Source organism: Macrosteles quadrilineatus, unplaced genomic scaffold (genome assembly GCF_028750875.1).
Source record: "Macrosteles quadrilineatus isolate MER2022 unplaced genomic scaffold, UCM_ALF_1.0 Scaffold_9__3_contigs__length_116548681, whole genome shotgun sequence".
Lineage (NCBI taxonomy): Eukaryota > Metazoa > Arthropoda > Insecta > Hemiptera > Cicadellidae > Macrosteles > Macrosteles quadrilineatus.
The window spans coordinates 9,206,044-9,219,700 of record NW_026542602.1 but is presented as its reverse complement, the minus strand read 5'-3'; the positions used below and the strand labels follow the sequence as shown (position 1 = coordinate 9,219,700).

At 33.7% G+C, this 13,657-nt stretch overlaps 1 protein-coding gene across 1 annotated transcript in view; it reads left to right on the top strand.

The window, feature by feature from the left end:
* Positions 1-11,001, top strand: part of LOC129004145 (semaphorin-2A-like) — a 334,913-nt gene extending 323,912 nt beyond the window's left edge. Inside the window, exons 8-14 of the mRNA XM_054432584.1 lie at positions 446-682; positions 2,378-2,554; positions 4,645-4,769; positions 5,297-5,448; positions 6,649-6,840; positions 7,665-7,908; positions 8,642-11,001. Of these exons, the coding sequence (XP_054288559.1) occupies positions 446-682; positions 2,378-2,554; positions 4,645-4,769; positions 5,297-5,448; positions 6,649-6,840; positions 7,665-7,908; positions 8,642-8,716 (1,202 nt within the window). The 3' untranslated portion in view covers positions 8,717-11,001. The remainder of the gene's footprint in view (positions 1-445; positions 683-2,377; positions 2,555-4,644; positions 4,770-5,296; positions 5,449-6,648; positions 6,841-7,664; positions 7,909-8,641) is intronic.
* The last annotated feature ends 2,656 nt before the right edge of the window (positions 11,002-13,657 follow it).

The following is a 13,657-nucleotide window of genomic DNA, read 5'->3' as shown; positions in this document are numbered from 1 at the left end:
TAGGGGGTCTATCTAACAAACATCATTGTACTTTGAAAAGTAACAGGCTTAAATTATAAAATTTTAATAATCTTTTATGTATACCCCGAAATTTTAACTCCACCTATTTAATTAGATAAATTTTACTTCATTCATACATTATTTAGAAAACAAAATGGCATCTTAGATAGGGAGGACATTTGTGTATAAAAGATCCTTAATTAGATCAATAGGATGATTTTAAAACTATATTTTGTTTATACGTTTACGAGTATATTTCCTTTGCAGTTATGCAAAAGTTAGTCTTAGTTAATGCTTAGTTTGCATATCATAAGAGTAGGAATATCTCGGACGAGGAAAAGTGTGTCAGTATAGGTGATTTCTTACTACACTCAATTTTCAGAGCTATGGTGTAATCTGTTTGCTTTTCTTCCTTAAATCATCACACAACTCCCCACTGTTGTAGAGAGCATCTACAAGGTGCCGGGAGATGACACCAAGTTCTACGCAGTCTTCACCACCTCCACGACAGGTCTGATGGGGTCTGCCATCTGCTCCTTCTCTCTGGACGACATCCACCGTGTGTTCAAGGGCAAGTTCAAGGAGCAGGCTACAAGCAGCTCAGCCTGGCTGCCAGTCCTGAGCAACAGAGTGCCTGAGCCTAGACCTGGCGAGTGTGTCAATGATACCGAGACTCTGCCTGGTATGTGGACATGTCTTCCTCTACGATGTCTATACATAAGTTAGATTAGACGTAGTAGATTAAATTGGATTAAGTTTCACACATCAGGTTGAATAGACAAAGGTGAAATAGGTAGAATAAAGTGAGATGCCTTTTGTGTAGCTTTGTTACTGACTAAACTGATTTGCTATTTCCTACTATTTATTGCTGAGTCCTACTATTTAGTCTAGATCAAGGACAGTTTGGTTTACACTAGTAGATTATAAAATTTGGTTTGTGGGTGTAACGGACCTTCGATAGTCATACCTTGAGTTGTTATTTCCATTTTTTAACTTTGTATAAAAAAAATAATATTATTTTATTCAAAATTGGCTTTTAGGATTATTCAACCTCATGTTCTCTTGCGTATCTAATAAAAATATTACCTCCCTATTTCCCTTATCCCTGTAGCAGAAATGAAGATAGAAAATGTAAACATGGATTTAATGATAGCTAAGTGTATCAATACTGACTGCTTTTTGATTTTTTAAGTTCCACTTTTTCTATAAACTATAAACTATGAGAATTTTTTACAACTGTAAAAGTATTTCATTACTTCTAAATAATCTATACCAATTAGAAGTATTAGAACAAAAATGTGTGAGGATTTTACCTCTAGAAAGGAGAATCTGATGAACTGTAAGATTAAGGAACGATTTGAGCTCCAACAATAGAAATTTCAAGGATCATTAAAACCAGTGATTTGGACCCTCTCAGCCCCTCACAAGTGGGAATAAATTGTTCTAATTTTAGGTTCAATGAACACCTACTTTTTTCCTTAAGTTAATTCATTCTCTAAAAATCCACTTTATGAATAATTTTAAAGTTAGTAGATGAATAAAGTAGGTTATTTTACCACAGTTCATATTGTAAGGGTTTTTCCATTAATTATAAAAAGTTATAGCCATTAACTATATTGTTTGTTGTAGCTAACAATTTTATGTCAGTAACTAGCCGCCATACCCATGCTTCGCCACGGGAAATGAACGCTAATGAGAATAATCATGTTCTGTAGATCTGATGTATGAAAATCAAATAACTCTAAAATATGACAAGATTACTACCCTCTGGGTTGCTGAAAACTAATCTTTGGAAGAGTAAAGTGAAAGAAATACTGAAAACAAAAATTAATAATAGATACAAATTATATTAATGAATACTTTCTGCATATTGAATGATTACAACTTAGTCATACTTTGAGGAATGTATGTCAATAATAATTCCAGATTCAGAATCCTACACAAATTACAATGAATCGTGTGAATTGTGTGTATTTTCGTGATTGATGAAAAATTTGCGCTATAAGGCTTTAAATAGTAATTTAGTCATCGACACTAGCACAAAAGTAATTACCATCTGGTTTATAGTCTCAAGTACTATAGTTTGGCCGCTTAGAAAACGACCTCTTCCAGCATTGGTTTAGCATTAGCGCACAGGTCGTTTTCTAAGCGGCCGAGCTATAGTACTACTAGTCACAAATGCTGCAACAAACTAGTTTGTTATTCAGCTTGTGTTAAAGGGCTTTTAACTAGCAAACTATAAAATATTGATGTTTTAGAAGTAATACCTATCAGACATTTTTCTTTTTTTTTACAACTTTACAAACGTATCCAACCTTTTTATCACCATACTTTGAGCCGCCCAGTTCACATCACATGTGGTTGTACCCTGTTGCAGACACTGTTCTCAACTTCATCCGCTCCCATCCGCTGATGGACTCAGCCGTTGCACATAAGGACGACAAGCCAGTGTTCTACAAGAGAGATCTACTGTTCACTCATCTGGTTGTAGACAAACTCAAGTACGACGTGTTCGGAGACCAGATGGAGTACACGGTCTACTACGCCGGCACCAGTAAGTCTTCAGCGTATTTTGTAATTTGAAATATACCTTGCTTGTTTTTTAAGGGACTAGAGTTCCAATAGTTCAATCGTCCAGCTTAACTGAAAATTAGTTTAGGAGCTTACAGGTATACAGTAGAGGTGACAAAATGTAACACTTGTAATTTCATTCTTATTTAGGACTTTTTAGAGAGTAGATTGAAGAGAATTTTCTGAAACTGTAGAATGGACTGTATCCAGCAATAAATTATTACTCGTGTTTTGAACTTAAAGTTACATTTACCTCCAATATTCTTATTAACAAATCTTTTTTTTTAAATAGTACCTCGTTGGAAATTAAATGATCGCTTTATCCATTAGTTGTTATCAGTATACACAAAAACCTATCCTTATCAACATAAAAACAGAAATACTCGTATGTCCTCTAGTAGGACAAAACATCACTATTATGCTTGTCCCAATTTGTTTGTATTTTTTTACATTCTCTTCCTATCACTTACATAGTGTATGGAGGAAGTATTAATTTTGTCAACATTTTTTAGTTTGTGTTTTGGGTGGTAATGTTGTTTTGGATCCCTCTCAACCCATAAAAAGAGTTTTTGAAGTGATGTCTGCATGTGTTAGGATATGTACAAAGCTACGGACTACACCTGTAGCCCGATTTTGATGATAATTGGTATGTGGCTACTAATCCTTGGTATCTCCAGGAGTTTTTAAAATTTAGTTTTTAACGTAAAGTTTACCCATAAAAATTCATAAAATACTGTTATGGGAAAATTGTGTTTATAAACAATTTTAATGACAATGTAGTATGTATGGTACTTTTGACTTTAAACAATATGGTACAACCCTCAATGCTGTAACAACAATGGTTCAAAAGTTATTGTAATTTCAATTTCTTTATTTGACCCATAAAATAGCATAGTTACTCCTGCTGCATCTCATCATATAGTTTAACAATGGGATTTGAATTTAATATTTTTAAATTCACTATACCTGATTTCTTTTATTTCATGTGCATAAAATATCTATTTATTCATAGCTAAGTTTTCTCAAAGGTTAAAAGCTGTCAGATAAATGTTGTGCTTTATTCACGCTGTGTTCGTGTATTATAAATAAACAGTAGTGCAATCTCCAACTCCAATCCATCATTTCCACGGGTGTCAATATTGGGTTGGTACAAGGACTCTAAACAGTGCTGAGATAATGTTGTCTTAACCAAACATTGGACATGGCTGCCCTTGTCAACACACTAAGGGGGAGGGGCATGAAATGTGCATTGGCTTGGTTTTGTCAAATATCCCAGTTGAAATGTGTTTACAATTACAGTTGATGCATTATGTCGATAAATGTAGCGTTCGTAGTTGTGGAAACACAGTATTGGTGGATCATGTTTGGGTTAGAGGTAAAGGCTTTGGCAGTTTAAACAAATATTATGCTCAAAAATATCAATGCTACAAAAATTGGTGGCTCAGATTGTAAATTTGTGAAAAATACCCCAGTTAAAATGTTTTTTTATTGTTACGCTTAATTTTCATTTCACACTTGTGAATAGCCAGAATATTTTTATCAGTTCATATTTTGGTTTGACTATAGGTGCGAGAAGGCTTCTTTAGCTTTTTACAAAATATTATTGATTTATTAATTGTAAAACTAGTTTGATCGTTTAAGTAGGTAACAAAAAAAAGTCAATTACACAAAAATGTATAAAACAACCCTGGAATAAAAATTTTTTACTCTTGCCAACTGCAACAAGCTCGAGCTTAGCATGGCCGCTAGGTTAGGTAGTCTATCGCGAGATCTAGCACAACCAAGTCAGCTGACTGAGTGAGACAAAGAATTGGCTTAGGGAGAGATAGAGATAAGAGTAGCCCGGCGAGCGAACCTAACGGCAGCCGCGTGAAGCTCATTTCAACGACAAAATTTGAGTCTGACTATTCTCCATACGCATTTAGCCTCTTTAAGGGTCTGTATTCATTGATTATAAGCAGTGTCAAAACTCACTAATTCTATTACTCTGGGGTTTGGGTGTTTCTCATTTTGAAATACCGTATGTGTACACTTTTCTGTACAACTTATGTTAATCAAACTAATTTGTTACAGACCAAGGCAGAGTCTACAAGATCGTCCAGTGGTACGACGATGAAGGAGAAGCCTCGTCAGTGTTGTTGGATGTGTTCGATGTGACTCCCAACGAACCAATCAGAGCCATGGAGATATCTAGGACGGTCAGTTGAAACTGGTGGACTTACTATTATATTATCCCAAATTTATACATTAATTTTATAACCCACCAAATAATTTTGTAGCCAAAGTGGTCCCTTTATCCTTGTATCCTTCAACATTTAGACAGTGAAATGCAGAATTTCAATAATACAATATGCAAATAGGATTGTGTTGATGAATTTATTACACATTGCATCTATCAGTAACAACTGTTTGTATATAATATCAAAGAAAGATGAATCAAATTTTCGGTGCTAAATTATAGAAGTAAAACCTACAAAATTTACGCTTTGTGAATTATTTAACCTGAAGAATGCTGCAGTATGATGAAAAATATGGTTGCTCATTTTCCAATCTTCGCTTCGACTACGTTCTTAAATTTGACCTTGACCCAAAAAGAGCCCTTGAGACAAAATATAACATTAAGTACTAAAGATCTGTGGGTAAAAGTAAAAGGTGCTGTCTGCTAATTTTTAGACTATATTATAACTGTTTATTTCTTTGCTGACTGTTTTTACTCTGTCCACAGCCCAAGTCGCTGATTGTAGCGTCGGATGAACGTATCCGTCAGATAGACCTGGTCATGTGTAATCGCAGATATGACAACTGTCTACGCTGTGTACACGACCCTTACTGTGGCTGGGACAAGGACAGCAATACCTGTAGACCATACATGACTGGGTATGATCTATTACAAAAGCCTTACCACATATATTTTCTAGAGTTCTGTGGGCAAGAATTTTTTATTGACTTTTTCATCAGGTTTGGTCGGACCAAATATCATAATGTTTTGTTCTCATACCAAAATAGGGTTGCTGGAAAGTATTAACCAGAAAAAAATCTTTATACAACACTTTGTTTACAAAATATTATATAATATATACCTCAATTGCCGTAAAATCGTGAATGTCTTCTTTTGGTCGATGAATGTGTTATCATCTCCTGCGATTGTGACGTAATCGTGAGCATCCTCTGAAATTACGGTGGAATCATGAATTTTGAACTGTGCAATCTTCATATACACTTTCTCAAATCCAGGTGAAATGATAAAATCTTGTGTAAACTTCTATAGTCCGTCCGTTTGGCTATGATACCCAGCGGATTAGGGACCTTCTCGGAACCAACTCACCCTCTCGACCCGCTCGTCTTAAGGTGGCCGGAGACAAACAGTGACTCACCCACTGTCACAGTCCCACAGATCTGTAACTTTTTTTTGTTTTAAGTTAAAAGTTCTTTATAAATTTGAGTTCTACATGAAATTCCAAAAATAATGAGCCCGAACACGATGTGGATACTTAATATCTACGATCTGAAAGAAGTAGGTACAATTACTCTGTATCGTCACCAGATTTGTCTGACTTTCAGATCGTAGATGTTAAGTATCCCGTCATGTTTGGACTCATTATTTTTGGAATTTCATGTAGAACTCAACTATACAAAGAACAATCTATTGTAACTTAAAATTAAAAAAAAGTTACAGATCTGTGTGACTGTGATAGTAGGTAGGTAAACTTTTTATCAACGGCCAGCCTTGCGAGTGTCTCTGAAGGGTGAGTCGAGTTCCGAGAAGGTTCCTAATCCGCTGGGTATCATAGTCAAACGGGCAGACTATATAATGTAAATTACTCAACCCAAGTTTAGTCCAAAAATTAATTCTGACCTGATCTGATCACAATTGGTTGCCCAAACCGACCCTTAAATTTTAGAAACCTGCAGGACCCCTAAAATTTTCCAAGGTTTTTTTTTTATTTTCACCATGTATTTACCACATTATGTATCTGTAACAGTATTGTTATGCATCAATGTCACATTTCAGACATTAAATTACATATATAGGTATATACAAATACAATACCCGCTAACACAATGCGTACTGTCCAGGCTGCTGCAAGATGTTACAAACAGCACTGCTAGTGTGTGTGAGAGTTCAGTGATCAAGAAGAAGTTGTCTGTGACGTGGGGTCAGAGTGTACATCTCAGCTGCTTTGTCAAGATGCCACAAGTCCTCAGCTCTCAGACTGTCACCTGGTACCACTACAGCAAGGAGAAGGGCAGATACCAGATCATCTACAGGTCAGAAATGTATTTTATATTTTCAGTTTTCAGATTGGGGTTTTAATAATGAACCTGCTGTACCCTTTTTATTCTAGTAGTTTCACACGCTTTCACAGAGTGTGCCACAGTAAAATTCTTTTTACCCCCTATTTTGATATACTATAATAGTTGACGTGAATTAAAAAGATGGTGTAATTTAAAATAAATTCTCCTTTGAGTTAAAAGCTTGGTTAAAAAGTTGGCATGTAAAGAAATCAGTATTTTAGGACTGATTTTACAACCAACCAACTAACCAAATCTCTTATCCGACCTTATAATCTAAAGTAAACTCATCTAGACTTTACATGATGATGGTTCAACCATTGTATGCCATTGAAAAATATGAGTGGTTTTGCCGAACCAGTAAATAGTTTTTCCTGTAATGGTATTGGAATTACGTAGCCTACTGATAAAATGACATAGTATAATGACTTCTCACCAGTACAATGTACCAGATAAACTGGCACATGTTCCCATAAATTATGTGACAAAGCCACCCCTGGTTTCTTTACCATGTTGCTTCTCTGAACTAATTCCTAGCTCCATTCATGGGTTCTATCCTTCATCCTGACCAGGCACTTCATCTATGCCGATTAACATACTTCTCCCCTCAGCTATCACTGAAGCAATAGCATCTGGATCAATTTTCTTTTATTCCTTTTATTTTTTCCCTCATAATTCCCAGATTAGTTTTACTGTGACAAAATTAACAAACTCGTGTTACTCCTAGTTCCCTATTGTTTCCAAGCAGCCATTGGCCTTCTTTAAGTTCTTTAACTGTATGGCTAAACTTGTTGTGACAGAGGTGACAAGTACATCGAGACGTGTGAGCGTGGCCTGGTGATTGTGACAGTCAACGAGGCAGACTCCGGTCGCTACGACTGCTGGCTCGGTGGCTCTCTGTTGTGTTCCTACAACATCACCGTTGACACTCATCGCTGTTCCCCTCCTGGCAAGTCACACGACTATCACAAGATATACTCTGACTGGTGTCACGAGTTTGAGAAGTACAAGTACGCCATGAAGACTTGGGAGCGCAAACAGGCGGTGAGTGAATTTGACAATTAATTTCTAGACGTTGTTAGGTAAAGCAAAAGGATGGTACAAGAGTGGTAAGGTTGGTTGTCAATTTTGAAAACTTTTTTGTACTTTAATTTTTTGGGTATGACAATATGGTTATATCATAAAGATTCTTAGCAACCATGAATGCTTCTTTATTGGGGGGATTTAAATAGAATGCTTTCTTTTGAGAATTTGGCTGACTGTTCATTAGTATTTTTCCCTTCTTTGACAGATTTTTCCGTTGTACTTAAAAATTATGTGGTGGAATCATTGTAAAGCTGCATATTATAAAGGGGTGCGTCTGGTTTAGCTTTAAGAACACAGCTGACTTCTGACCTGGAGGTATCAGGGTTCAAATGTTACCAATTACCAACGACTTTTAGCCATGAATTTACGCCTCAATTCTGTAATTATTGACCAACTTAAACTATAGGTCCACATATCTCAAATTGAAGGATAGATTACTTAAGTTAAGAGAATATTCTATATTGGAAATGTTCTGCCCTGCCAGGCTTTTAGTTATAGTACTAATATGGTATATTCTATAGACTGAGTTTTATAGAATACAAAACTGTTCAAATAGACTGTTTGATCTATGACAAATACAGGTTACTTATGTTTAGCTTTTTTAATGTAATGTGTTCTTGAATGTAAGTGTCTTTAATGTCTGCTTTGATAACATAAGTTTTGACTGAATGTTGTTTACTGTTTTTTACAGCAATGCAGTACTCGCCAGAATGACAGCAACCAGAACACACATCCCAACGAGATCTACAGAAGTCCACTCGTCTAGGTTGCCATGTGTATTTAGGTCATTTCAGTTTGAGCTCTAGTTTTTATCAAAGTGTTAGCGTTTATTGTAGACTAGGGTGCTCTATGGTTTTTATTCCTAGCATTATTTTCTTTAGGTTAGTTGTGTATAATATTTTCATACTCATTTTTAGACTCTTTCAATGTGACCCGATGAGTTAAATATTTACAAAAACTCTGGGACACTAATTGTAGGATTTGTCTAGTTTTAACTCATTATTTATTACTTTGCAAGACTGTAAACGTTTTAGTGTAAGTTTTATGTATTTGTGTATCCCTGTGTTTGTCTGTTTTTTTAGTAACTTGATTTTGAATATTTTTCTGTTTCGTGTACAGTTTGATTTACAAATTAGATGATTTTACATTTTCAAACTAGGGCTCAAATATAAAAACACGTCAGAAATCAGTGTTAATTACTGTAAAAATAATGTAAAAATATCTTTTGAAATGTATTCATTTTTAATACGCCCCTTAAAGCTGATCTTGGCAAGATAAATATTTTCTTTGGGTCTGTGATACGGTATAAATAACTCTGTGTAAATTAGATTTGTTTGGGGTTAGATTAGCTGGATTCTCAGTGTTTCCTTTGCAAGTTGCTTAAAAGTGTACAAAAATTGGTCTTAATAACATAACGTAATCCAAAGTCTTTTCATTAGTATTTTTCCCTTCTTTGACAGATTTTTCCGTTGTACTTAAAAATTATGTGGTGGAATCATTGTAAAGCTGCATATTATAAAGGGGTGCGTCTGGTTTAGCTTTAAGAACACAGCTGACTTCTGACCTGGAGGTATCAGGGTTCAAATGTTACCAACTTATTATGTAACAACTTAAGGAGTGTTTTAGCCTGTTGAAAACGTAATTCAGAAACATTTATGTCGTAAATAAATTCCATAACAATTCATTCAGATTTACTGTATATAAATCAAACAACTTGACTTGCAAAGCAAACGCAGAGAAGTAAATTACTATCGAGTTAAACGAATATTTTAGTCTTTTCATGCTTTTTATTTTTGAAGGGGATTAGTATTATTAACGAGCTTTGCTAAAATAGTGTGCGTTTGAAACGATCCCAGTGTACTCACAAAGAAATGCTCATTTGAGTCAGTTAATTAAAAATTTTTTGCTGTATATATCTTCATCTAATAATTTCCTATGAATCTAGCAAGAACAAATATCATTGCTATAGGACGTTACTGTTTCATTTGTATAGTTTGAAAACCAATGAAGATTTTATATAATGTCAAATGTCTAAATTCTCATACATAATGTTTCACCTCAGATTATCAATCTGTAAAAGAAACCGAAGGTTTAGCTCTCTCCTAATTTTCCAACGAGTAGTCTAATACTTAACATGTTAACTCTGGTGGTAGTTCACTTCTGTACCGTTAGGTTTTTTTCACATCAGAATGGTTCAGTGAAGTAGATTATTTTCTGAAGTAGTTAACACGCCATTCTGGATCCTAGATAGTATTTTTTTTACGTTTAAAACTCAGGTACAGAAGTAAGCATTGTGATTCTGATTCTCCTAAGATGTTCTGATGGTGCTGGCAATAAAAGAATGTGCATATTTATAACAATAGAACTGAATCTCTCTATCTTCTTTGCTCTCTATCTTACCCTCTAATTGTATCTTTTCCTGACAAATGCTTACTCATTGTCATATTTGTGTGGTGTGGATATTTGACACTTTGATAGCTTTATTTTTATGGTTTGAATCCTCGGAATAATAATATTTTGACAAAGATGGTAAACAAATGAGCGAAACTATAAAGTCGAACCAACCAAAATACTCCAACCATTAAATGTTGTTTCTTATGATAAGTTGCTCAAACCTAATTTCTCTGTTGCGCTGTACTAGGACAATATGTGATTGTAACCTATTATGTTTGATTATTGCCACATACTGTTTAGGTAGCTCCTCAGTTTGAGAGAAATATTTTTGTAAGCAGGCTCTATGTTGGTTGCTGCATAGATTGTATCGTTTTGGATTCGATTCACTGCCACAATAGAATGGTTCCTCAAGTACATACTCATTTTACTTATATATTATAATACCCATTCAGCTACAAATTGTCTTCGGATAAGAAGTTTACTAGCTTGTACTGGAGTGTCGATCGTCCGGTTTTGATAAAGAATATTTTTAGTTTTAATGATAATGCTTCAACTGTGCTAGGCTTTTTTATACGGCACGGTTAATTAGTATTATATTTAATATTGTATATATGAGTAAAAATAATGTGAATTATAATTAATTTTTATGGAAATTAATCCTTGTGTTTTCATTATTCCTTGTTACGTTCAACTCAATCTTATCCAAGTAAGTAAGGTTTGTTTGTTTATTATGATATATTTAAAAATATTACTTCTCTGTTGCTAATTTAACTGTTTGCCTCTATTATAACTTATTGTATTGTAATCCAAAAATATTGTATTAACTTACAATAACAGTTTCATGATTGCTCGAATTGCGATTGAAATATACAATAGGCTAATTAAGAATTTGCAATGTGGCAAATGGAAACTAGTCCAGTCATTGAAGAGATTGCAAGGATATGGAGAGGGGAAAATTTTTTAATATATTATTTTGAGAATATCTTGGAAACTAATGCATATACAGAAAAAACTAATAACACTTTTATTGTAGAGAATTTCATCATCTTTCTTTTTATACCCCACATTTTTTCTGTACGATGCACGGTTTTCAGTGTAGAAGTAGAAAACTAGAAAAGGGGCTCTAGAAAACATAAAACCAGCAGTGGTATGTGTGACAAAGAGATTTTGTCTATAAATTTTCAAACCCATCGTTTAATTGTGGTTTGCCATGTGGTGTTAGAAGAGAATTGAGGTTTTGCATGGAGAAGGCACAAATGAAAAGCTTCGTCAGGAAAATTCATTTTCAATTAACAACAAGGGCAGATTTCAGTATTCAGATTGTTCAATTATAATACAATTAGACTTGTGGCTTTGAATCTGAGAAGGGGAATTGTCAAGTGCTTTGTCATGGAGGCTGATTTTGGGGGAATGGAAATAATAAATTGTGCAAGAGTGCCACAGCACCAGCCTTCCCCTCTTTTTGCAAAAATTAAAAACCTGAAATTACTCTTTAATTAGAGCTATGCAGAAGGAGAAAGGACTTTTAATGGAAATTGCAGTCGCGAGACTTTTTCTCATTGTCGGATAACACAGAGATGAAAATGTTAGAATATTTCTTTTTACTAAATTTTTGTTATAAAATCCAAAGAAAAATTATCATAATTTTCAATGAAAATCATTTGTAGCTTGTTTATTGAACCTGTAAATATTACATGTTACTGTAAGTTATCTAAAATGCAAACGTTTGGTTAGATCCAACCAAGAAGCCATATTCATAAATTCATGTTTTCCAGGAACTCCCAGCAAAGGAAGTTTGATGTGGTTAAACCAAGGAGAAGCCTTACCGATTTAATAACTTGATATAGGTAATTGCTTTGATTATTGGTTAGTTGGAAAACAATTTTGTAGTTTGGGAGCTATAACCAAAAAGCTTATAACTTTGTGGCAATCCTCATAAGCATAAGATCACAAACTTTATCTGCAAATTCCTGGAAAAACCTGCAAGAAGATAAATTAGTGACAATTTGTATTTTACTTTGTACTTATTTCTGATGTGACCGCTTTTAAAATAACCTGAAGCAAGATATAAATAACTAATATGCCTGACTAATATTTCTTAACTTTATATACATTTTGATTTTTATAGTCTAAAAATAATTAAATAATTAATAATTAAATATATAAGCGAAAAGGTTTATTTTAATTTACTCTTTTAACAGAAATTATAACACCACATCAGAAATCTGGATTATGAGGATGAGTAAAATTAATATTGTTTGTACTGATATGAATTACTATATGTCCAAATATTTCTTCAGGTTACTTCTTAAATCTAATGTTTTTTTATTAAAATGGAAAAAATACACAATAATTGTGTCAAATGTCCATTCTAACCAAACATACAGTCTTTGACAATCGGTTTTTTACCATTGGTGATTTGTAAAAACTGAAAATAAGAAACTACGCATACTTTAATAATAATGTATACAGCATCAATTGTTTACAAACCATAAAAATTTGTTGACAACATGATTTACTAACAAAATATTTAAGAATATTACACTCCCTTACTACATTAATTATTTAACAAAATCAATATTCTCTGCCTTAAAAGAGGGAAAATATAACTGTGTTTGTGTATTTTTGTTTATTTGAATTCAAACTACAGTACTTGTGGATATATCTGATTACCACTTCACATGTACAGGTACAGTGTCTTCTCCAATATGAGCTTAAATAAATCTTGGTTGTCTGTTATAATGACTCTGAGAGATCAGACCAAGACAATGCAGCTCCCCCTTTCAAAGTAACATAAACATGCTTATCCCTCCAAGTTGCTTTTAATGAAGTGCCTTAAAATACACAGAGTGTTGAAAATATTCAAGATTTTTATTATAAAAAAGTCTTTACTTGTGAATTATTCACCTAAAACAAACTCATTCATCGATTCAATAATGTGGATTCAATGAAAGTCTTTAAATTATCTGTTTGGTAAAAAAATCTTATTTTTATCTTCAGAAATTGTCAACTAATTAGCCTATATAGTTCTAATTTAAACTAATATTTGCTTCCAAAATTGAACATATTTTTGTTATAAAAATGTTTATATGACACTCGTTGAATGTCTGGATAAGTAAAATTTGATTCCTCAGCGTGAAAATATAAGAGTGTTATTTTTGAACGTTTTTCTTTAAAAGCCTTTGATATTTTTGCCACCACTAGTTTTCAGACGAAATTTATATGTTCCCTAACCCATTGATTAAACACCATTGATTGACATCCCTTCATAATGTATCTGTGGTGTTTCACCTGGAATAATTTAAAGAACATT